The following is a 25,201-nucleotide window of genomic DNA, read 5'->3' on the forward strand; positions in this document are numbered from 1 at the left end:
TGTTGGGTGGAGTGGAGCCCATACAGGGAACCTGCCTGTGAGTCTAGTGACACAGAGTGTTACAAAGACATGTCCATACTGAAGAAATAAACACAGGAACGTATTTAGGCACTGTACTTCTGTCCCAAATACCTAAATAAAGCATTGGCTATCACAAATAAGCCAGGGTAACTGGACGACCAGGGGGGAAGCGCATGATCCTGCAGAGGGAGGCCCCAAGGTGCCAAACCTTTATATACTGAAGCCTGCTACCACATCTGCACAGCAGCAACGTGGCTGAACAAGGGGTCGGCTCTAGGTGTGCGGGAGCTGCTGTTTTCGCATCGTGGTGCGCCTTGTCAGTCTGCTACCACCATGGCAAAGGTGGATAAGATGCAATTGAAGCTACAGTTTGATCACCAAGGGGCCTGGGGCAGCCGCACAACTGAACAGGAGGGCCCAGAGGGGTTGGTCCTTGCACCAGAGACCAGTGAAGATCTACAGCAAATCCTGACATCAATGCAGGCTACATTAACCTCCATTGATAGAAAGATTGGCGCCTTAACGTACCGAGTGGACAGGCTATTAGAAAGGATGGACAGTATCCACAACACCGGGATATGGTGGAATGCATAGTGTCAGACACTGAGGATGCTCAGAACAATATGGTGGAGGCTCAATGCAAGCTGGCAAAGGCCCTGATGAGGTTACAAATTGAGGTGCAACAACATTCCGTTGCTGGGTGTTGCAGAGACCACAAACACTGGAAATATTAAGCGCTTTGTCGAAAAACTGCTGGTTGAACTGATGGGCACTGAGAACTTCTCCAATATCTTTGTGGTAGAGAGAGCACACAGATGGCTAGTGCCTCGTGCCACCACCAGGAGCAAGACCTCGACCCATCTTTGCAAGGCTCCTGAACTACAAAGATAGAGACGCTGCGCTGTGCCATGCTGGGCCAGGGAGCTGGGAAATTTCCAATACAAAGGCATGACAGTCTCTATCTATTCTGACATCACATCACTAGTCCAGGAAGCGCGAAAGAAGTTCCTCCCAATTAAGAAAAAGCGACAGGATATGAAAGCGGCCTACACAATGCCATGCCACGCCAGGCTTGAAATCACTATAGACAGCAGCTCCAAGATCTTCGGGGATCCCAAGGACCCACAACAGTTTCTGCTATGCAAGACCAAAGCGAACGGCCAGCGGAAAACACCCAGAGGCGGTGAGGATGACTCAGGCCACACCTCGAGTCTGGATGACAGTAAGCCATGGAACGGCCTATCTAATTGCCAGCTTCTCCATCCTATAGCAGCAAACTGAGGAACTGTACTTGCAAGTATATATGCATTTGATAAAGGGGGGGATGCGAGTCATGGGTCATGCCACTGCCCCAGCCCAGGGGAAGAAAAGATAAGTATGCAATGCATGTGAACATGTGCAGAGGGCACATTTAAGATGTTTCTTAAGCAGCCCCCCCGCTGAGTAACAACACTGGGGTGAACAGCTGGCCTCTACCGTCCCGTATGTGCACGTCACAACCTGTAATTAAAAGGGTTGAGAGTGGGTGGATTTCTGGGTACTGAGTTAAGGTAGGGGTATGTCTCTGATACAGTTGGGGTATCGGAATGGGAGGAGGGAGGGTTCATGTTGGGAATGGGTATGGTTTATAATTGCACCAATTGCTATGTTATGACCGAGGCATTGTTCACCTTTAACATGCAAACCTTTCACATGTCAGAAGAGCAGTATAATAAGAATCTATGATAGCTCAAACTAGTAGGCCCCTGACCCTGCTCATTTGGAATGTAAGAGGCCTGAATAACCCGCGGAAAGTTAGGCAGATAATGGCTTACTTGGACAAGCATGGTATGGAGGTAGCCTGCTTGCTGGAGACACACCACCTGGCGGCGCCTGCGGAATTGAAAGTGGGGGCTCGTTAGGCATCCGCACGTATAACATCATCATATTCGTCATATGACAGGGGGGTATTGTTGTTGGTCAAAAGAAACACCCCATTCACGCTGCTCCACTGACTCTTGTGATCACTTTGTTTTTGTGCAGGGCCTTTTCAGTAGGGCAACACTGACACTTGTTAAAGTCTATGGTCCCAATACCGATGACCCCAGATTTTATGCACAAATATGGGTGCGATTGCATGAGCTGCCGCGGTCGGCAGTAGTATCGGGGGATTTTAACACCTGTATAGATCCTGCTCTAGACAGGTCGACCAATATAGATAGATATGGTAGGCAAGCAGCTAGGGTGCTTAAAGAAGGTATGGAGGAGTAAAATGTCCGATACAGTCCCTGCCTAATGGAAAAGCCCTTGGTATGGACAGCCTAACAGGCGAATGCTGTAAAGGATACAGCGATGTCCTGGTACCCTATCTTCTCATGATGTATACAGAGGCCTATGAGTAGGGAGTGCTCCTGCTGACCCTCAGAGAGGCCCTATTATTAATCCTCCTTAAACCAGACAAAACCCCAGACCAATGCGACTCATATAGGTCTTCCTCACTTATCAACACTGATGCCAAAATCTTAGCTAAGGTCTTGGTCACTAGAATGCAGCTCTCTAATGCAACACCTAATCCTGCCTGACCAATCAGGATTTATCCCTTTGCATTCTACTACCCATAATTTGCACACGATCTTCGCTCTCCTTTATCAGCTAGACCCTGAGTTTCCTGCTGTGGCAGCACTACTTGGCATTGCCAAAGCATTTGATTCTGGTGAATGGGCGTACATGTTTTATGTCCTTAGACAAATGGGGTTCCCGCAGAGCTACCTCTGATGGATTCAATTATTATACAATAGGCCGAGTGCGAGAATACGGGTGAATGGCATTACAAAGGATACCCTAGCTGTTAGTAGATGTACCAGGCAGGGCTGTCCACTATCGCCGCTACTATTTACACTAGCTTTGAAGCCATTGGCATGCAAGATACAACAATGTCATGCAGCTGCGGCACTTCAGTTTCGGATCCGGCCAATAGGAATATCGCTGTATGTGGACGATATGGTTTTATACATTCGCATTCCAGAGGAAAATCTGATGCCCTTACTAAGCGAATACATTCAGTTTGAACATTACTCCGGACTGTGTGTAAAATAGTCCAAGTCAGCGATCATTCCGATAATGCCCAGTACCATACAATTCTCATAGGACTTTCCCCTGCTGTGGCAGACAGATCCGGTTAAATACTTAAAAATCTGGGTGCATAGGGATCCAAAGCTGGTGAGTCGTGAAAATTATGGAAGAGCCCTTGCCAAGTTAGAACGACAGGTGGCCCGTTGGATCCGTCTGCCATTGTCACTGGCGGACCGCATTGTGATCCAGAAAATGATCATACTACTGCGTTTTTTTCGATTTATTCCTTAATATCCCTATCCCACTAACACAACTATTTTTTCGGCAAGTGCAATCACAGCTCAACACACTCATGTCTCATGTGTGTGGGCCGCCAACCACGGGTCAGCTGGAGAGAATTAACACAGCCCTATAATTATATTACTTATGTGCTCAGGCACATTATACGCACTATTGGCTAAACCTGCATAACTACCTTCGACACATTGTGGTTGAAAATGACATTTCGCACCCTGTACCACCAGTCACCCTTCTCCCACAGGTAACTACCAGGGCACCGCATGCGGGGATCAACCCGGTCCTGAGCACCTTAGTGACTTGGTGGGCATTGGGAAGGTGAACCCAAAAGCTCCCACTCTATGCTCCAGCCCTCCTCTAATACAACATCCAAACATATCAGTAATGCATGAACAAGGGGCAAGGGCAATATTGGCTGAGAATGGCTGGCGTACTATGGGTGACATGAAAACTTTTTATTGACTCCCGGTTTGCCGTCCAGGACACCAGGGCTGTTCCTCTGACTGTCTTCACTTACCTAAGATTGTGGCTGGCGATAAAACAAATATATCCATTATTTCCCTGGGAACCACCAACACTCCATACACTGCAGGTACTGCTGCAAGCGCCCACACGTGCCCTCCTTGTCACAAGGCTAAAAGTCACAGCACAGCAAGAACAACACAGGCAGGCTGAAAAAACGATGGATAAGTGGAGTGCCATGTTGGGCACACCGTTATCAACCGCAGAGTGGACATTCAGTGCGCCTTAACTGAAATACTTACACCTAACTGTAGTTTGAGAATTATTCATTTTATATTTCTGAAGCAAACATACTACACTCCAATGAAATTTCATAGCTATGGCCTCCATGAGCATGATACGTGCACGCGTTGTGCAGCTATGCAGGCAGTTTTTTACATGTAGCTTGGAAATGCCCTACCATGAAGGAATATTGAGATGAGGTGCTGAGGGTCTTGTGTGACATGTCATCAGAACCACTAACTAACACTCCACAGCTCTGTTTACTAGGGCTGTTGAAGATTAAGTCTGTGATAAATCGCAGACTGATGTCTATGGCTGTTTTACTGGCCAAACGACGGGTTGCGATGAAATTGGGTAGCAGGAAAGCTCTCACTGTCAAAGGCTGGATAACAGACTTGGTCTATTGCAAAGAGCAATTAACGACTTATGCGGAAAAACTGCCGTCAGCCTCAAGACCAAAAGACATTTGGGGACCTCTGGGTCGATACCTGCAGACACAAGGTGCGGATTAGGGTGGACGGGGCCTGATTGCATACTGTTCACTGATAAGAAATGTATTGTGCATGTGACTAGGTTAAATATGGAAATTATTGTCAACAGCTCTTGGTTATATTATACTGTACTGTGCATGTAATGGTGGTGCAAAGATATGCATAACTGAACAGTGTTAATTATTTGCAGAATTATAAATAAAACAAACAAACAACATTAGTCACTTGTGGGTAAAGTGCATGAACTCCTAATGCCAACTAAAATGAGTTCAGCAAAAAGGGGGTGAAGGCAAAAATTTGGGAGACTGCCATGACAAGGCTGTCAGGTCTAACAGCCACCAATGCACAAGAGCGCAAGCAAACAGTGTGTAAAATAATGAGAGGCAAACAAAAAATTGACCCAGAGCCAAGTAAATCCATCCGAGCCTCCAAGCTAACACATCAACCGGAGACAACAGAAGAAAGTAATACAATTAAAATAATGTGCAAAGCAAAAAACATTAAATATTAAAAGCAGTGATCAACAATAAGACTTAGGAACCAGTCAACTCCTAAAATGGAGAGAAAGAATGCAAACAGAGTTTGGGACTGCTATGCTCAATGTCCCAGAAGGCTGCGGTACAGACTGGAGGTGGGAGGAATTACACAACAGATGTGTTTTAAAAATACCAATGGAGCGCAGCATATAAATGTGAACGTTGTGTATTTATAACAGTAATTTCTTACTTAGGGACAATTTATGATGCAACCCATGTCAAATTGAACAGTGAGGGAAAAAATGAATTGTAACCCATCAGTGATAGTGGAGGAAACCCCACTGTCCACGACAAGGGGTAAGAGAGGTGAGAGTAAGGATACCTCCTCCCAGACTAAACTATACTCACAACAAAGTATCCTGACCCAGAATTGGCTCAAAATAACCTTTTCAACTCCTTAGATGGCGTTCGCCGCATTGGCAGGAAGGACAACATTCCTTTTGTTATTTAACCCTCTCACACCCTATTGGAGTCATGCTTCATCATCGGGTTCACCATGACTCCTAAAAGGAGATGTAGGCCAGGGGACCCGACACACCAAATAGGTTTATTCTCTGGACAGGACCAGAGGAGTACGTATTACTACCTGGCTACCCCATCGGGACTCCAATGCGGAGAATGCCATCTAAGGAGTTGAAAAGGTTATTTTGAGCCAATTCGGGGTCAGGAAACTTTGTTATGAAAAAATGAATTGTCATCAACAAGAAAGTATACATTTTAAAGGGTCAATAAAAGCATAATTTAAAGGGAATCACCAAATGTTTGGTCTATGTAGCTGTACAGCAAGTAAGTACAGCAAGTAAATTACATATCAACATGTTTTAACAATTTAGTACCACAGAGCTATAAGGCTTCTGTTGCCCTCAAACTAAACAATGAGTAAACACTTAGGGCCTGATTACGATGCCGATCGGACGTGCGACCGATCGTGTTGGTAGTTCCAACTGACGAATTTGGATGCGACCACCCAAGAGAGCTTGTTCTGATGTCAGACAAGGGCCGAAGCACAACCCGCATTGGAAAAATTGATGTTTGCAAACATCCATTCCCCGTGTGCCAGGCAGCATGTGGTGCATGGCATGTGGGGCATAGATGTTTGGAGATCTCATAGCAGAAGCCATGGAGGGACAGGGCCATGCCAGGGGCCCACAAATTGCATTTCTGACATCCTTTCAATGGCGGTTGGACCGTCATTGAAAGGCTGCCTGAAAGAGAAATTATAATCCCCACAGCGGTACCTGAGCAGGCACGGCCCCATTGTAGGAGATTACTTTTCTTGTATCGTCGGGTGATACCTTCGCATGCTGCCTCCAACCGCTGCACATCTTAATGTGGCAGTTGGACCGCAGCACTAGATGGTGGCCAGCCATTGGTTGCGGTCTGACCAGCATCATAATGAGGGCCCAAATGAAGGTCGTACACTATCAACTCAAAACATATGTCCCAATGAAAATTACCACAAAATGCAGTTTTTTTCAAATGTAATTTACTACCATTGACTAGGCCTGGGCGGTAAATTCCATTCCGCTCGCGGAATTTGCGGAATTTGGGTAATTTCGCGTTCCGCGGAGAACGCGAAATTGCCCAAAAATCTGCGTTCCGCGACTTCGCGAAATTTTTTGCTTGTTCGCGTTCTCAATATGCGTGTTCGCGAGATATTTCACCCCGAGCACGCAAACAGCGATCGCGAACAGGAAAAAAGTATCGCGAACAAGCAATTCCGCGTGTTCGCGGAATTTCTGCGTGTTCGCGGCGATTTTTTACCATTTCGCGGAGATTTGCGTAACGCGATTACGCAAATTCCGCCCACCCCTACCATTGACCACTCATTTGAAGTGCTGCATGTGCACTGTCATCCTGCACAAGGAGTGTTTAGATGCTGATAATTGTAATGATGTACCACATGGTATTCCTCATACAATTTTCTCTAGTTACTACCTGTGGACATTTATGTGAGTGAAAAAGGTCAAAATGAAGGAAAATATGCAAAATTCTGGTCCAGCGACACTCCAACCTGCATTATGTCCTTCATTTTGACATTATAAACTCGAAATGGGATAGTAAAATAGACCTGGGATAAATGAAGGAGTTCACAAAGAGATTTTACTGCACAGTAATGATATGCACCATGGAGTGAAAGCATAAAAGTTTGGCTACATGTATATCTCGCACAACACCCATTGAGGAGGAACATACCTCTCGATCAACCTCCTTCGATGGAATCCCTCTGACATTAGCAAAAAGCCTCAGATTCTCTTTAACGGTTAGAGCATCAAATCTAACGTCAAATTGTGGGCAAAAGCCAACAGTGTTCTTTTCAGTCTGTAGGGCATCCTCCATTTCTGATACTCTATGATTGTAGATGGATACATCTCCTGAAAAAAAGAGTAAGCAGGGCACTATTCATGGCAGTCGATACTTACAAAACAATTTAAGATATATTGATATGCCTAAAAACGTGAAGATTAGAACATACTAACCAACTTTTTAAGAAGTGCTAACACTAAAGATTTGAGCCCCATGGGACTAATAGAAACACTTGTATAAAGTCCATGGAACAGGAATCAAATTTGATGATACAGATTTGATTTATAATCTTAGGAACTCTTGTGAAATCTGAAGAAAGTGCTTGTACTGGTAAAATAACTCTAACATTGTTGTTCTTTATATGTACTGAAGTTTCGAAACCCTATGCTTATACAAGGTTAAGCATATACAATTTGTATCCAACTATACCTGAAATATCTTTCCTAGGTAATATTGGTAATTAATAATTGGACTTGTAAACTGCTTGGCATGGGAAACCACAGTTACACCACATGTGTTACAACGCATGCTTTTACCCCGCATGCCATTACAAGGAAAATGTCTTGCTGTAGGGAGTTTAAGGTGTTGGATTTAATTCCACACCTTCCCTACTGTTGCACAGACTGGAGTTTGAATAGAAAATTATACTATTCCAATATCCAGCGCAACCCCAACAGCAAGTCGGGGTAAAAAAATTGCATTGTAACGGCATGCTGGGTAGAGGATGAGTTGTAACGTCATACAACCGCTTGGGGTACAGAGCCCTCCCTGAACCACGTCAAACACAATCTCATAAAAATCTAATTAGTATGCAAGCTCAGCCAACGTGAATGTGTTAATTTTCACAACCATCATCAACACTGTGTCATAATGTCTTTTTTAGATGTATCTCCTTTATTGGAAACTGCAAATTTCTAACGTATTGAAGTGTAAAAATAAAAGCCTCTTCCACTTTAACACAAACATGTGTAGCGCTGCTGGACTCACTCTCAACGATACATTTAACATTAAACTCAGACTACTAACACATTTAGCAAATTTACTGAACATTTTCATCCAAAACTACAAACTATCAGATGCATGCTGACTCATCTCATCTTTCAAATAAATTGGTAAAAGTAGAGACTAGGCGAATGCCTGCAAGCTTCAAAGCCATTGGAAGATGGATGCAAAACATATGGCAATAACTCATCAGTTAAAATACCAAAATCAAGTTGCTGTAATTCCAAGCACAGTGTAACTGCTAGGTCATAAACCCTGGGACCATGTCATTTGTTAGTCACCCACATACGGAATTTAGCTATTGGATTTGCCTCTGGCCTACCATTTAAAACTCACATCAACCATTTGGAAGCTACCACCATGACCACATTATGACACTAAGAAAAACACTGCTATACTTCTTCCTACCAAAGATAAGGAATTTCACAGTCCACCTATTGTTACAGAATTCAGTATTTGGCAAAATATGAAGTACAAGCTGTACCCGTCACCTCAGATAATCCGATCCTAAAATGGCATGCAGGGTAACCCTCAAAATTCAGGTCCACCCGGTGTGGTGGAAGTCCCCATGCAGAATAAAATGCACAAAAAAAGTTCCTTAAAAATATTTGCTTTATTTTCATAATAATTTGTATTCAGTTTAAATACAGCTGACTCAAAAAAATTAGAAGCAGTAACATCTAGATATTGTTACTCTGCTGGTGGCACTGGTTTGTAAGATTTTATGATTGTAATTCTCTAAGCTGCTTGAAAAATGTGTAAGAGCAGGAGACAATGTTGACAAACAAGAGATGTTAAAACAGCGTGCACGTTGGACCAGCATCACCTCACCATCAGAAAGAGGGCAGAGTCCACTCAGAATATTCAGCAGAGTTGTTTTACCAGCGCCGCTGTGACCAAGTAGTGCTGTGATCTGTCCTTCATAGACATCAAATTGCAAACCTGGTGTGGGATGGCAACGAGAGAACAAGTGTTTTAGTTTTAAACCGGTCTCCACCTACTAGCAACCAAGGAGTAAAGAATGTAGCACACCACAATGCCTAAGTAGGGAAATATGCATTCCTGTCTTCAAATTGTATGTTTGTTCTTTAGGCCAAGGTTGATTTTTTCCCATACGCTCAGTGCTACGCTGTTGTTGTATAGATAACCCTTTGAGTGAATCATGACTAATGTAACATCTGAACACATGGTTGTGCAATTTTTACAGTCACTTGCTGTATGTAACATGAACTCATCTTTTTCAAGTTTCAGTTTATGATTGTCTTCTTTGCTGCATTAATAGTGGCCAAAGTCTAGTTGGAAATATGAGCTATGATGAGAGAGTTGCTTTGCAGTTGTTTGCAGTTTTTTTGTGTTTAGACTCTAGGACAAAGTGTAAATAATTCCATGGAAATGCTTGAGAGGAGAACAGCAAATGAAAATACCAGAAAATGACTGAGTCAATAACTGCTTGTGACCTGTTCATCACCTGAAACTGGAAAGTGTGAAGAGTAATGAAAAAGTCTCCTGCCCCATTACAAAGATTGCATTTGCAAACTCCAAATACATTAATTTAATTGAATTAACAATTACCAATGTCACTTTCAATTTACCAGATTTAGGATTTATCGGTATCCCATACATTGTACATTTTGTTCAGAGGCATGTCTGGCAAGTGGTCTATTCCATAAAGGACACCACTAACTAAGTTTGGTTTATTAGCCAGTACGACTTTGTCTTACGAGACTTGTAGTTTTGTTTTTACCAACAAGGGGCCATATTCACAAGGATCTATCGCCAAGTCAACGGCACATTATCGCAGCCAAAGTTGCGATAAACTTATCGCCCCAATCACAACCTGGTGTTATCATCCAACAGCACTAGTTTACCCGTGATAGCAGCCGCAAAAAACATCGCTGCGGAAACCCCCACATCTATCACTAATGAGATGCAGAGTAGGCGTTCCCTTGCCAAAAGCCATGACAACACCACTCCACAACATTCACAACGAACAGCCAGAACTGCGATAAGAACACAAAACAGGCGATAAGGCACGTTAGCAGCAGGAAAATAACACCTGCTCTGAACTGGTGCAAAGTCAGACCACAGCCTGGACCACAAAAGGGAGAACAGCCCAGAGCCACACCTTAAGAACAACAGATGCACCCAGGCAACTGAACATGCAGCTCGGAGGGCCGAAAGGGAAACAACACCCGCTGCAACCGCCCTTAGGACCTCCCCTCCCCGGCACCCCCGACCAAACACATGCCACATCAGCTACATCCAAACACGTACAAAATTATCCGCATTATGTTGCAGAATCACAACTGGTGACATGCATGTGTCGTCACAAAAATGAGCATCACACATTCATTTTCGAACATTTTCAACAAATCAAAGTTTATTAAAATGAACACTGAAATGAAATGAAGACACATTGTGGCTCCCCTCGGGCCAATCCGTAGGACACGGCCTGCAAGACAAAAATCATGATTAGAAGGTGTGTCCTCCGCACATCAAAGGACAGAGAGAGAGCGAAGGAGAGAGAGAGAGAAAGAGAGGGAAAGGGAGAGAGAGAAGAGAGGGGGGGAGAGAGACAGAGAGAAGAAGAAAGGGGGAGAGAGAGAGAGAGAGAAGAAGAGAGGGGGAGAGAGAGAGAGAAGAAGAGAGGGGAGAGAGAGAGAGAGAGTGAAGAAGGGAGGGAGAGAGAGAGAGAGAGAGAAGAGAGGGGAGAGAGAGAGCGAGAGAGAGAGAGAAGAAGAGAGGGAGAGAGAGAGAGAGAGAGAAGAAGAGAGGGGGAGAGAGAAATAGAGAGTGGGAGCGCCGCCCCTGTGCACCCAGACCACACTGCTCACATGCTGGCACCGATGTGTCTCCAACCACTTGCCGGCATGTAGTGCAGTTCATTCGGTCACACATCTGAGACAGACTCGTCATCTGAAACAGAGTCCAGATACATGATTGACACAGTACACACAATTGCACAAGACAACATCGCCTGCCTGCCTATGCACACCCAGACAGAGGCACCCCAGCCCCTCCCGCCGCCAATCGAAGCATGCCCGCCCATGCACACCCAGGCCACACTGCTCACCTTATGCCACCGGTGTGCAGACAGGAGGTCCCACCACGTGCTGCTGCAAGCCACAAGCCCGGGGCCCACGGACATGGCACACACCACACCGTGCTGCCACGCTCCGCAGGCCACTAGGTCCCATGTTTGGTGCTGGGTCTTGATTACTCCATGGCAGAGGACATACCAGTGCACCCGTCCTCATCGCAGGCTGCACACCCACTCAGCCCAATAGGTGCCACCAACTCTGTGATCCCGGAAGCGATACCACGTGGCGGTAGGCCCGCACTGCCCACTGGCTCTGGCCTACCCTGCGATCCAGCAGGGCACAGAAAACCTGAGCTGTCCGGACCTCCAGGACGGGGCATCATCGCAGGCTGCACACCTGCTCAGCAGCTCAAGGTGCCCCTAACTCAGTGTACCCAAAGTCACCGTCCCGTGGCGGGGTGCCTGTGCCGGCCATAATGCTCCGGGTGCCACTAACCCTGTGCAACCCCAGTCAGTGCCATGTGGTGGTAAGCTCGTGACGGGCGCAAGGCATCGAGTGCCGCTAACCCTGTGCAACCCCAGTCAGCGCCACGTGGTGGTAGGCCCGTAACGGCTGCAAGGCCTCGGGTGCCGCTAACCCTGTGCGCAACAACTCATGGCCCCATTATGATTGAGAACCGTGGAGCGTCCATCATCCAGTCACCACCAGCAGAGGGGAATGTGACGTCGTCGGCCCCTTATGTTGGCAGAGTCACATGGCCTGTGACGCCTGTGCCGAATGGGTTTGGTGTGCGTGCAAACCAGCCCTCAGGGAGTGGCTGTGACATGCTGACAACTAGACCAGTGACCTGCACACCACCAGCGAGTACGCCTGCGACAGGTAGCAATGAGGGCCCCCTCTTGTAGTGTACGAGGAGTGGTCTGGCCTGCCGTACACCGTACTAGCGCAGGGCTTGCAACAATGACTCGTGGGATCTGGGCATGGTTCAGTCCATGTCCGGACATGGAAGTGACTGATGCGTGTGTCCCTGTTGTAGTGTTCGGAGGACCCGGTACACATTATGCAATGTAGCACCCTCTGACTGGCATCCCACAGAATGAGCATCATTGACGCAAGGGACATCACTGTCCCTACATTCACCCACACATTCATACATGAATAATGAAAGACATAACACAGCAGTGCGTCACTGGATGTTTATTGCACATTCAGTGCAGTCCTGCAGCTGGAGCGGTACAAGGCAATGCCGAGCACACTATACAATATGGGCCCGCGGAGGGCCAGCCAGAGTCCATCCGGGGATGACAAGTAATGCGGAAGAGAAAGGTTACAGTCCGCAGTCCCTTTGCCGTGTCATTGGTCATCTAACAGGATATGGCAGTCCAGGTCACTGTCCAAGGTGAGTGCATTGGAGTGTATCGGGGTCAGTGGAAGGTCATGGGCTGATGTGCGGCACCAAGCAGGAACAGGCCAGGTGGCGGAAATGAAAGCTAGTGCCTCCTGATCACAAACCCTTCCACGTCCTCGTCCCCGGATGTGTGCTCTGCCCCACCTGTGGGTGTTGCAGTACCGGCTGGGGCACTGTGTGCCACTGACACGGGTTGTCAGCCGCACTGTGTGGCAGTGATACATCAGGTGCCGGAGTGGATACGCCTGCCACACTGTGGGGCACTGACACACCAGGGGGTGGAGATGTGGATGGTGTGGGGTCAGAAGTATTCATCTGCTCCACGCCTTGTAGCAGCAATCCCATGGTGATGATCTGCAGGGCATGGTGGATCCCAGCTACATTTTGCTGATGTACAGCAGTGGCTGCCATCCTTTCCGCCTCCATACGCACTATGTCCTCCATGAGCATCCGCATGTGTGCCAGCTCACGGCTACTATCGCTGGAGCCACTCTGAGCGAACAGGTGTTCTTCTCTCCTCGTCAGGACTCGTGCGATGTCAGTCATGGCTCAAGTGGCTGGGACTGCTCTGCAGGAGGTGTTGAGGCTGGCCCTGCAATGTGAAGGGAAGATGGTGTATTGCAATGTGTCCACATGTATGTAGCCGCATGGGACATGATGACATTCAGACAGCATGGCATTGTACATTGTGACATTCTATGGATCTGGGCGATGACCCAGAGTCATTGAGGGTGTGCACTGTGCTCTGCTTAATTGTGCATGTGTGCCATCGTGGCCATCTCCACCCGTCCCCCCAGTACCTGGTGGTCACTCACCCTGTTGTGTTTGTGTTGTGTCCTGTTGAGCAGTGTCTGGGGCCCGACTCCGGCCAAAGTATCCACACTGATGACTGTCGACTCCAGCTCCTCCATGTCATCCAGTTCGAGCTGTGGCGCTGGGCCCCCACCTCCAGTCTGCATTGCTGCCTTCTGGTTGGCTGCGAGTTTCTCCTTGGTCTTCCGCTTGGTGTCATTCCATCGCCTCTTGACCTCGTCCATTGTCTTCTTGTGCTCTCCGACGGCATTCACCTTGTCCACGATGTCCCGCCATATTCCAGTTTTGGTGCCCAATGACACGTTGGAGGTGAGGAACAGTTGTTGATGGTGTTCAATCACCTCAGTGACTGTGATCCTGTTTGCCTGTGGACTGAATTTGGTCTTCCTTTCTTCTTGTCCTTGCCCTTCCCTGTCCCCGAGGTCTCGGGCTGGTCGTCTGGGGTGCTTGTGGGGTTGCGCTCGTCCTCTGCACCTGCTCCATGTGCCTCCATGGTACTTGGGTGTTGGTCAGTCTGTGTTTGGGTGTTTTTTCTACTTTTATGGTGAGTTTTCCCGCCGGCCAGGTGTGTATTGCAGGCCTGGAACTGCTTAGCGCTGATTTCCTCATCGCGCTTTGGCCCATCGTAGGTTTTTGGGTGTTGTGGTTTTTGTTTTTATCTCCATTGAGGTGGTTGTATCGCGGACATTGTCCGCGGTTTCTGCAGACTATCGCATGGTACCGCTTTGTTGTGAATTCCACATTGACACAGGGATCTTTTCCCGCAATAGGCTGCAATGTGTAAAGATGCGTTAAATGTTTTTGGTGATGTTTAGCACACGTTCTTGTGAATATACCCCAAGGTGTAGTAGGTGGGTTGTCTGTGTCTAGAGTCGTCATGGTGGATTCTGTGCTTGGGGGTCTGCAAATGTTTTGCGGTTTCTTCATACAAGCGTGTGTACATTATCACTTTCAATTAGTAAACTTTAGAAGGTTTACAGGTTTTAAAAGGTAGATTAAAACTAAAATGTGTTCCATTGATTCTGTAGAAAAAACAGTGTGCATGCAGTTTACTTGAGTATATTTTTTAATTGATTAATTCAGTCAGGCAACATGTTTTTACAAATTTCGCTGCACAATATATTTCATGTTATAAAGTAATTTCCATCGGCTTGCCATAATAGGAAGTGAGGCCGTACTTTTGTTTTCCTGTTTAGAATAGTGACGTCTAGTATTGTCAGGTTTCAAAACTTAAACAAGATCAGAATAAAATAATTTGTCCTCTGTGAGAAAGCGCCCGCTAGTGGCCGCAAAAACATTGACTACATATTGGTGCAGAAGGGGTGTGCAGGTGACTACATAAAATGATCTTTACAATGATTTCAGATGTGTTTGGTAGGAACACTCTGCTTTACAAATTTGCAATGTAAAAAATATATGGCTATGAAATACCTACATTTAAATGGTATTTTTATATTCATTGGACTATTATTTTTAAAACCAATTGAAGGTCGCCACAGGATCGCTCTGCATTCTATTAGCATCTATTGAATTAGAATAATACCTGTTATTTATAGTCCCATGTGATAACAAGCATAGGCATAGCCAATAGGTCTTGCATTTGGGACCTTATAAGTGTTTAGCCATGCAGCACATTATCCAGGGTGCTGTGACACTAGATTGGCATGGTAAATGACAATGCCTTTTATTTATGTTTTGGTTTTTGAAATATAAATAAAAGGCATTGTCATTTTCAATGGCCAGCCTGTTGGACACTGGCTGATTGTTTTGTAGGTAGGCTGACCTTGAATCACACCTTGAACCGCAGTCAACAGTTCATCTGGGGAAAAAAGACATTAGATAAGACAAAGATATGCTTGGCTTTTACTTTACAGGCTGCATACAGATGAACAGGGCTCTGACAGTAGTTTTGATCTTCTCTAGCTCTTTATCTGCTAAGGATATGCTGGTTTATCTGTGTTTTGTAGGAATGCCAAGTATGTCTGTGTCAATTACCCCAATAGAGATCATTAACCTATTTAACGATGATTAACTTGCACCTGCAAGTTACACAAAGATCTCTGCAACAAAGTATGAAACCCCAAGGTATCTTACATAGAATTTGTATCTTTGACTTACAATTTCTATAGAATGCTCTCTAGCAGACATATTAACCGGCTAAACTATTTTACCTGTATTGCACTCCGAGACTTACCCGAAACAACAAGATTCTCTAGAGGAAGTGCATTATCTCCTGAAGATGCAGTCTGGAGCCGGAGGTTCGGCTTTGGTGGTGCGTTTCTCGCTCAAGACCCTTATTGGCTACTCGCTTCCCACATGTAAATAGCAGCATGACTGGGGCAGAACAGTAAAGGAAGGATAATGTGCCAATCTTACGTCATACTGGAAAATATACTGGAAAATATAACGTCGGCGCACCCCCTTCCTCTCCTTTTTGTCACTTGAGTACTGACAGAAGCCACATTCTTGGCGAGGATCGAAACCACCTAGGGGGATGAGAACCATCTTAGAGTGAGGCAAAAGCCCTTCCCTTTTATGCTGTAACGCCTACATTATCCTGACTCCAAAAAGACCTCCGCATATCTGGTTCATGCGCGTTCTTTTTCGCCGAGCTCTTTTTACAACTGACTTGCGTGCGATTCCTAACATGGTCTGACAAAGGCACGTTCCTGAGCCGGCAAGGTGTCTACGGGAGTGGCACGAGACTCCAACCTTCAGTCAGTTGCAGCAGCGTGAAGGACAGAGCGCGTGTGAAACATTACGAACAGATTATTAGTGTGCAACAAGCGCAACCACGCAGCCGCGAAAGTGAAAGCGACCCTACAGAACTGATGGCACCCTGCGCACCCCGATCACTCCCGCAAGCTGGAGGCTGCCACACGCACAAGTTTCTCAAAAGTGCAGACCGATTCCCAGAGGCCCTCTCCTAGAACAGTATCAAGTATGCATCACTTTAACCAGGCCTTGAAGCATTGCATGGACATTACTCTTTGCGAAACAGGCAACTCACTACGTGTTTTTTTACGTCTACGGGTGGACGAGGGCTATCATACTGCGTTACTGTGCTGCAAACACATCTGAGGTGGACTATTTATTTAAAGGATTAGAAGGAGCTTCACACACAAAGGAGTGTTTCAGACCACTCTCCAGATAACAAGATAAGTAAAACCGTGATTTGATTTGCTGGATAAATAGATTGAATGGTACCGCATGAGAAGAGCTCTCTAAATACCTTGTCTTTTAAATATCAAGGAAGCATGTACTTGCAGTACTGCGGTTGGTTAGACTGTTTTCCAGTACATTTTTTGAGAATTCAGAAAAACAAGTGAATGCAAGGATTGGCTGTTCCCCAGAACTGTGAGTGTTGGCCTATGTACAGCAACTTTGGGTTTTGGGCAGAGCATAATCGAAATTCTCCAATAGCTGAAGAAATAATATGTCCCGCTGTGAGTTTTTTCCAGAGGAGATTCACATAATTTCGCATGCATTTAAAGAATATAGGAGGCCTGCTACAAAGCAAGACAAACACAAGGAAAATAATGACCAAATGTGAACAAGAGAAGTGAAAAAAACATGCAGTTTGGGATATTCATAGAAATGCATACAGGAAACTGTCAGAGGGCAGGTGGATTTTGAATCCATGAGTGGTAGTGGAAAAGAGGGCAGCAAAACACATATGAACCATTACAGGAAACCGGAAATATGGATATTTATTGAAATAAATAGCAGCTTACTGTCGAAGATTTTAAACTATTACTTATTTTGATGTGTGACAGCTTTTTGGCTTGCTTTGTTACAATTATCTTGGTTGTTTTCATTTTTGTTGAAAGGCGTGCTGCATTAAGTAATGTGAGATGGGTGCCCATCTCATTTTTTGGTCCAAACCTTAGGCTTTTCCCCTCTCCTTGTCCAAAAATATACCATCATGCATTGTGTTATGACAAATCCACATTGATAAATGGCTTGCTTGCATTTTGAACATTCTTTATCTGCGCAATTCAATTTACACACCATAAAGAGGCTTAAAAAGTGAAAGCGACCCAACAGAACAGATGGCACCGTGCGCGCCCCTGCTCGCTCCCGCAAGCTGGAGGCAGCCACACGCACGAGTTTCACAAAAGTGCAGACCAATTCCAAGATGCCTTCTCCTAGAGCAGTGCATGCGCGCTGTCCTAGGCTCGACCTAAAAAGCCTGATTGCTAGCAAGTGTGGACTTCAGGGAGAAGAGAGAAAAAATAAACAAAAAGAGAACCCACCGAACCTGAAAGCTTGTTTGCTAAAAGTGCTGTGCAAGGTAAGGGCCTGGGAGAGTGAGTGTCTTCTGACAGCACTTGACCAGTGTGCTGTACTGGGACCAGCTCATTTGGTGACCACTCCTTACAAAAAATGTACAACATTTATAATGTTCCTTCGCTCCCATAGAGTTTATATGCTCACATACATCAGTCAAAATCTGCCGCATCCATTTTTATTGGTACTCAAAACAAACAAAACTTCCTGTGTGTGACTACTGCCCTGCAAAACCCAACCAAAGTTAATCTCAGACCCCATTCAATGGATAGTTGGACTTTGTCAACCTCCTCAGCCACCTGTACATGCTTGTCACCGCGCGCTCGAGCAAGCGCAGTCTGAGGAAGTGCAGCCCTGACTTGCTTCGGCTACTTTGAGAACTTTAAGCTCTGAAAAAATGTCAAAGGACATTGTCAACACCACCTCTATTTATGTATCTTTTGTCATATAGCAAATGTATCCACTCAGGCTATGCTGTACAATGCATCAACTGCAAGACACAAGAAAGGAGAAGGACTTGCAGTCCACCATGAGTGTTGCTGGACATGCACCCTTCTTATGTGGAGATCATCACCCTCCTCTTAAGCTCTTTACCTCCAAGACAATCACAATCCATCTTATATAAATGCCATTTGGATCCACCAAATATCAAAGTAATCACAGAACGCTTCACTTTCATTCCCATTCACCATTCACAACATCATTATTGGGGACCTAAGCTTCAGTGAAGACTTGTAAACTAAGAACATTAAGGAGCTATTGTTACACCCTCTCGACATTTGGAATATTAAACAAGTCAATATTCTACATTCTCAGCGATGCCTGACCTGTAAGGCTTCCTTTTGCTGTCCTGCCCCTCCTATTATTAGATCCCATTTGTGCTCTGGACGTCCGCCCATTCTGCAGCTTAAAACTGGCTTTTTAATCAACACGAGATCGTTGATTAAGCATAATGTTGTCTTTCATGAATTTGTAGTGGACAGACAGCCTGATTGGGTTTTCATCACGGAGACTTGGGCTTCAGATTCTTCTGGCCATGACCTACTGCTGGCCATTCCAGATGGCTACTCTTTACTGAGGCAGGATAGACAACTGCGTAGAGGTGGAGGAATTGCTGTCCTCTTTAAATCCTCCCTATCATGCTCTGTTAAATCTATATCTTTGCCCGGTGATTGTTTTGAGGCACTCTATTTTTGCATTCATTGCACTCCATCCGTCTCCTTTACTGGGATACTTCTATATCGACCTCCCAGCCCTAGGGCCAGCTTTCCTTCTGATCTCCTCAGAATCCTTGAGCCCTACTTTGGGAGAACTGATCTTTCCGTTTTGGGTGACTTCAACTTCCACCTTGAGGAAATCAACTCCAAGGATACTTTGACATTAATGGAGTCACTTGGGGCCTGTGACTTGTCTCAATTGGTGAGCAGCCCTACTCATATGGCTGGCCATACCCTTGATGGGGTATTTTCTAGCGATCCTAGGCTATCGGCTGGCCTGCCTCTGCCTTTGACTTGGACGGATCACTTTGCTGTTCCACTTAAATTCGAGTTCTCCTCCTCGTCTTCAGCTAAGCGTATCAACTCTCCATTTATTCCTAGGAGAAATCTTAGAAATATCACGGATGATACTATGGGCTCTCATATTTGGATATCAGAATCCTTTTCTTCAAAAGATGCTGATGAGGCAGCTCAAGAACTCACGGACTCTATCACTAAAGTAGTGGATGAGCTTGCCCCCGCCTCCCTCCGATATGTAGCTCGACAGAAACCAACTGCACCCTGGTTTTCTGAACACCTGAGACTTTTAAGACAGAAGTGTAGGCGTAGCGAGAGATATTGGAGGAAGTCTTGGGATCTGAATGATCGTGAGGTATATAAATCTGCTTTACGAGATTATAAACAGAGAGTTTTAGTGGAAAAGAAAGAATATTTCTCCAATCTTACAAGTTCCCTTACTTCATCTAGTGAACTTTTCAAAATTGCTGATTCACTATGCTCTCTTCAACTCCCTGACCCTGTAGTCAGCTCTCAAAATCTTTGCAATAATATCTCTGACTTCTTTTTTAGTAAAATCTCGGATATACATATTGCTTTGGAAGCCCAATGTCGCTCTCTAGATAAGGACATTCCTTCCGCTATAGCTAGCTTGGACATTTTGGGTGAAGGACCTTCTAAATTTCTTAGGCAATTTCCTCCACTGTCGTTAGAAGGATTGAACCTTCTTCTTGACAAGACAAAATCTTCCTCCCCTATGGATCCGCTACCGCTAAAATCGCTGAAGGAATGCAGAAACAGCATTGTTCCGCTCTTGTTAGGAGTCATGAACAGGGCTATTGCTCAGGGTTCATTTCCTTCAATCTGGAAGAAGGCTATCGTAAAGCCTCTTCTAAAGAAACCCTCTTTAGATCCTGGCCTCCTTAAAAACTTTAGGCCCATCTCTTTGCTTCCTGCTCCTGCAAAAATATTGGAAGCACATCTTAATTTCCATCTTTCCACTTTTCTTCAGACCAGTGAATATCTCGACCACACACAGCACGGATTTAGAAAACATCATAGCACTGAATCCGCACTTACTGTGGTAGTTGATACCATCCGTCGTAAAGTGGATGGCGGCCAAACCACGATATTGGTCCTGTTGGACCTCACAGCCGCGTTCGATACCCTGTCTCCCGCCATTCTAACATCTCGGCTAAGGGAGGCGGGGATTACGGGGCAGGCTCTGGATCTTCTCAACTCCTTTCTTCTTGGAAGAGAACAGAGAGTGAAGCTCTGAAACTTTCTCTCCCCTTCAAAGTCATTGCAATGTGGGGTGCCACAGGGGTCGGCTCTTAGTCCGACCTTGTTTAATATCTATGTGGCCCCCCTTGCCCGACTAGTAAAATCTCAGGGGATGGAGGTGGTGTCCTATGCTGACGACACCCAGATCATGGTGTCTCTGGCCCATTCCTCTGTTCATACATCCGCCACTGGCTTTAGGTCTTGCATGCAACTTGTTGCTGACTGGATGATCATCAATTCCCTAAAGCTAAATGGCGATAAAACTGAGGTCTTGGTCTTTGGGAAAGACCATGATGTTTGGTCGAGTGAGTGGTGGCCTGCATCTCTTGGTGTTTGCCCCACCCCCTCCCAATCAGCCAGGAATCTGGGTGTGATCTTTGACACCTCACTCTCTATGATCCCTCAAGTGAATAGGACAATAGCCACATGTTGGGGGGTTATTAGGATCCTAAATAGGATCCGAGATTATCTCTCTCCCCAGGCACGCATGCAGGTTGCAGTTGCCCTTGTTGGCTCCAGGCTTGACTATTGTAACTCCCTGTATGTGGAGTCCAACAAGGGCCTTATACATCGACTACAAATCGTGCAGAATGCCGCAGCGTGCTTTGTCTTAGCCCTCCCCTTGGCATCTTCAGCCACGACCGCTAGGAAAAATCTTCACTGGCTCCCTGTTCAGTATAGAATCACTTTCAAGATTCTCTGTCTTACTTACAGAGCTCTTTTGGCTGGGTCTAACGATGCATTGGGGTCTCTGCTGACTCGTTATATCCCTTCCAGATCACTTCGGTCGGCTGGGCTATTTCAATTGGTAGTGCCTTGTACAAGATTAGCCAGATGGGGAGCGAGAGCTTTTTCTGTAGTCGCCCCCAAGCTCTGGAACTCCCTTCCAATTGAGGTCAAAACCCTTCCCTCAATTGATCTGTTTAAAAAGGCCCTGAAGACGTGGTATTTTACTATGGCTTACCAATGAGAGATTGCTGGTTTTGATTTGCGAGCTGCATTACTTTGATTTAGGCGCCTTGACGCCCATTGGGCTAAGTTGCGCATGATAAAACCTATTTCATTCATTCATTCATTCAACCCTCATCAACGGTAACACAATTTAACTAGACTTCTAATTCATACCTCCACTTAATTGCCATTCCCCCAACACTCTAGACCAGAAGGATGGCACAGCTAGTAAAATCATCCTCCACTACACACCTCTCAGTGACCATTGACAACAGCCACAATCGACATCACATCATCATAGAATCACTCAATATAACTTTGAAAGTAAACAAGGCTGTACATTCCCAAATGGAGATTTGATCGATGAAACAGAAGTTCACAAAGCACTCATTCATTCACAGATATCAAGTAGCTGAACAGTAGGAAAGAAATCAAAGATTTCATCTCGAAACCAAAGGACAACATAACACACCAAAACATTGACACGCAGAAGCCTAATCACTAAAGCCAAACCATCCTACAACAAGGAAACCATCACAGGAGTCTTCAACATAGTACCAACTACCTCCAAAGCAAACAAACACCATAGGAATCCCTTCTCAGCTCTTCCCATAATTAACTAAATGACTGTCTTTTTCATCGATAAAATAAGCAAGATCGGTCACACAGTGAATGTTCCAAAAGACTATCTAGGTTCCGCTAATACATCAAGTCACTCTTCCAAGAAGACCTTCCATAATGCAGTTGTTGATATAAGATCTCAGGTACATTCTCAGATCTCTGAACTCTCTAGAGGGCCCCCGCATATGGAATACGGAGGAATGTTCATGGTGAAAACGTCAGTAGGCGACAAGACATGCAGTATTACCAGACAGTAATGCAGAACTTGCATACTATCCTATTCCAAGGTGAGTAACTCAGAATTAGATTCACATCGTAATATGGCACAGGGTACTACCACAATGCGTAATACCAGTATTTCTTCACTGACAAATTACCTTTCGCAATTCTTTGTCATCTCAAAATGAAGAGTTCAGAGTTTTCGTGGCCAACCAAAAAAGCAAAGAATATAAAAACCTTCATGGCATTGGCACAATGCGTATCTGAAAATAACTGTAGTCAAGGACATCCTCTGACTTAGCGAATCCTTGGGCATCATTCAAATCTAGCAATCAAGCACCCATCTTAAACTAAACATGACAAAAGCTGAGTATATTCTTATCTTCGAAGGCCATAAAACAAGCACAAGATAGATTCACTACACATCGGTCCACAAATACTCCTACTAAACCACCAAAATTTACAGTCCAGAGCAACCTTTCTTTCAAAGTACACAGTAGAAGGAATATGTTGTGTCCCTTTTAATAAATGTTGTCTTTTAAATAATGTTCAATTGTTTCACTGTGTGTTTTTTTATTACCTGCATGCGCTCATGTCCTCGTGCTTGTTAGATCCTCGATGACCCCTAGAATGGTCAGTTGAGGAGCCTGGTATCAGCTGTTAAGACATGTTGGTTTCCTATGCAGCAACTTGAATAAAGCATTCAACTACAACTCATCTCTGCCGCATCATTTCTACCTCACAATTTTGGTGACGACTAAGAGTTCCCTCATGTGCAACTTTCAAGAATTTCCTAGACTTTGTACTTCATTCAAGTCATCTCAGACTTTTCGATTCAACTAGAATTGTGAGTACTGTTTTATTGCTTATTCGTTTCCAGAGACCAACACGTTACTTGACCCTTTCATGGCTTGGAAGTTTTTTTTTAATTGAACTGCCAGCATTTTGGCATTACTTACCTTCCTAACACCAGATTTGGAATTGCCGCAGTGTTGCTGTTTGAACATGTTCAGCATTCCATAAATGTTGCCTCATGCATGTCCAACTGCATTTCGTCTGTGTAACCCTACGTAACAGTCTGCATTCCCGTGTCAACTTGAGAAGACGCATGACGCTGCACGTCTCCAGCTACACATTATTGAGACGACGTCTGACGTCCCATGTTTTCGGACATTTTACCTCGAGCATTCCTCCAAAGTTCACGTCATCACGCAGCCTATGCACTGGACATTTTAATTATTATCTTCGTTACCGGGAATTTGCATTTACTTCAATTGCCTATTGCCTTCGATGATAGGCACACCACAGCATTTGAACTACTGAATGTTATTCCATTTCAATTTCAATTACATCGTTAACAAGGCATTTCCTTCATTTTTGGGGTTTTCCTTGCTTTTCCCAGAACAAAGTTACACTCTTTTTTTTCCTCAAGACAAGCTGGGCCCGATTCACAGAATTAACTTAAGACTAAATCCTAAACTTACTACTTTTGGTATTCACAGACTGCACTTACTACTTTTGGTATTCACAGAATGGATTTACGACTACTAACTTTACGTCCGCACTCGGGCTGGAAATTCCGGCCCGGAGGAAGAGCTTCCGGCCCGGAGGCGGGGCTTCCGGGCCGGAGGCGGAGTTTCCGGGCCGGAGGCGGATCTTCCGGCCTGGAGGTGGAGATTTCGGCCATGGCTAAATCTCCACCACTGGCCGGAATCCCCACCTCCGGGCCGGAAGCCCCGCCTCCGGCCCGGAAGCTCCGCCTCCGGGCCAGAAGCTCCGCCTCCGGGCCGGAATTTCCGGCCCGAGTGCGGACGTACAGTTAGTAGTCGTAAATCCATTCTGTGAATACCAAAAGTAGTAAGTGCAGTCTGTGAATACCAAAAGTAGTAAGTGCATTCTGTGAATACCACAAAGTAGTAAGTTTAGGATTTAGTGTTAAGTTAATTCTGTGAATCGGGCCCGCTGTGTTTACTTCTCACATTGTGTATTTTTGCCTGTCAGCTTTTATATAAACACATCTTCTCATAATTTTGTTTTTACCCTACTGCACACCATGCTTGCTTATTTTTCACGGTGACAGGCACGCCATTATGTTACCTGTTTTTATCAACATTTTTTTTTCCACCATGTGTGCTGCGCAAACATTTTCCTTGACTTCACCTCAACCATTTTTAGCAACAAAAGGTGATCCTCCTATTAAATGGTCATAATGGAGAGAGTACTTTTTAAATTACATTGATACATCAAGGCTTAAAAGTATATAATTCTATGAACTAAAAAACACGCTCTGCTGCTGACACTAATGTTTTTCTTCATGTTTTAGAAGATTTAGATGTGCATTATTCTACTTCTGTTTGTATAGACATTGATCGCCATAAATTCTGTGGGAGGGAGCAAGACAAACAAGAATCTATTGAAGAATGTGTTTCAGATCTTAAAAAACTTGCCTTGACTTGCAGATTTGGTGACCAAATCATTGTGTATGTCAACAATGAACATGTTCAAGAACGCTTGTTGATATATGGTGAAGCACCATTATCTGATGAGGTTGCTCTTGTTAAGAAAGCTGAAGTTACAAAAAAGTGTGCCAAAGCAATTTCTGTAACTCCAAAAGAGATTGGCAAACCTATTC

General features: G+C 45.1%; 1 protein-coding gene across 5 annotated transcripts in view; it reads right to left on the reverse strand.

The window, feature by feature from the left end:
* The window catches only part of LOC146810317 (ATP-binding cassette sub-family A member 10-like), a 1,555,322-nt gene that overhangs the window by 976,212 nt on the left and 553,909 nt on the right, over positions 1–25,201 (reverse strand). For 3 of the 5 annotated variants that reach the window (XM_085617310.1, XM_085617312.1, XM_085617309.1), the window contains 2 exons: positions 9,281–9,391; positions 7,337–7,515 (listed from right to left, as the gene is read on the reverse strand). In XM_085617310.1, coding sequence (XP_085473436.1) covers positions 7,337–7,515; positions 9,281–9,391 — 290 coding nt within the window. The remainder of the gene's footprint in view (positions 1–7,336; positions 7,516–9,280; positions 9,392–25,201) is intronic. The other 2 variants (XM_085617313.1, XM_085617311.1) reach the window with 1 other exon arrangement.

Source organism: Triturus cristatus, chromosome 7, assembly GCF_964204655.1.
Source record: "Triturus cristatus chromosome 7, aTriCri1.1, whole genome shotgun sequence".
Taxonomy (NCBI): Eukaryota; Metazoa; Chordata; class Amphibia; order Caudata; family Salamandridae; genus Triturus; species Triturus cristatus.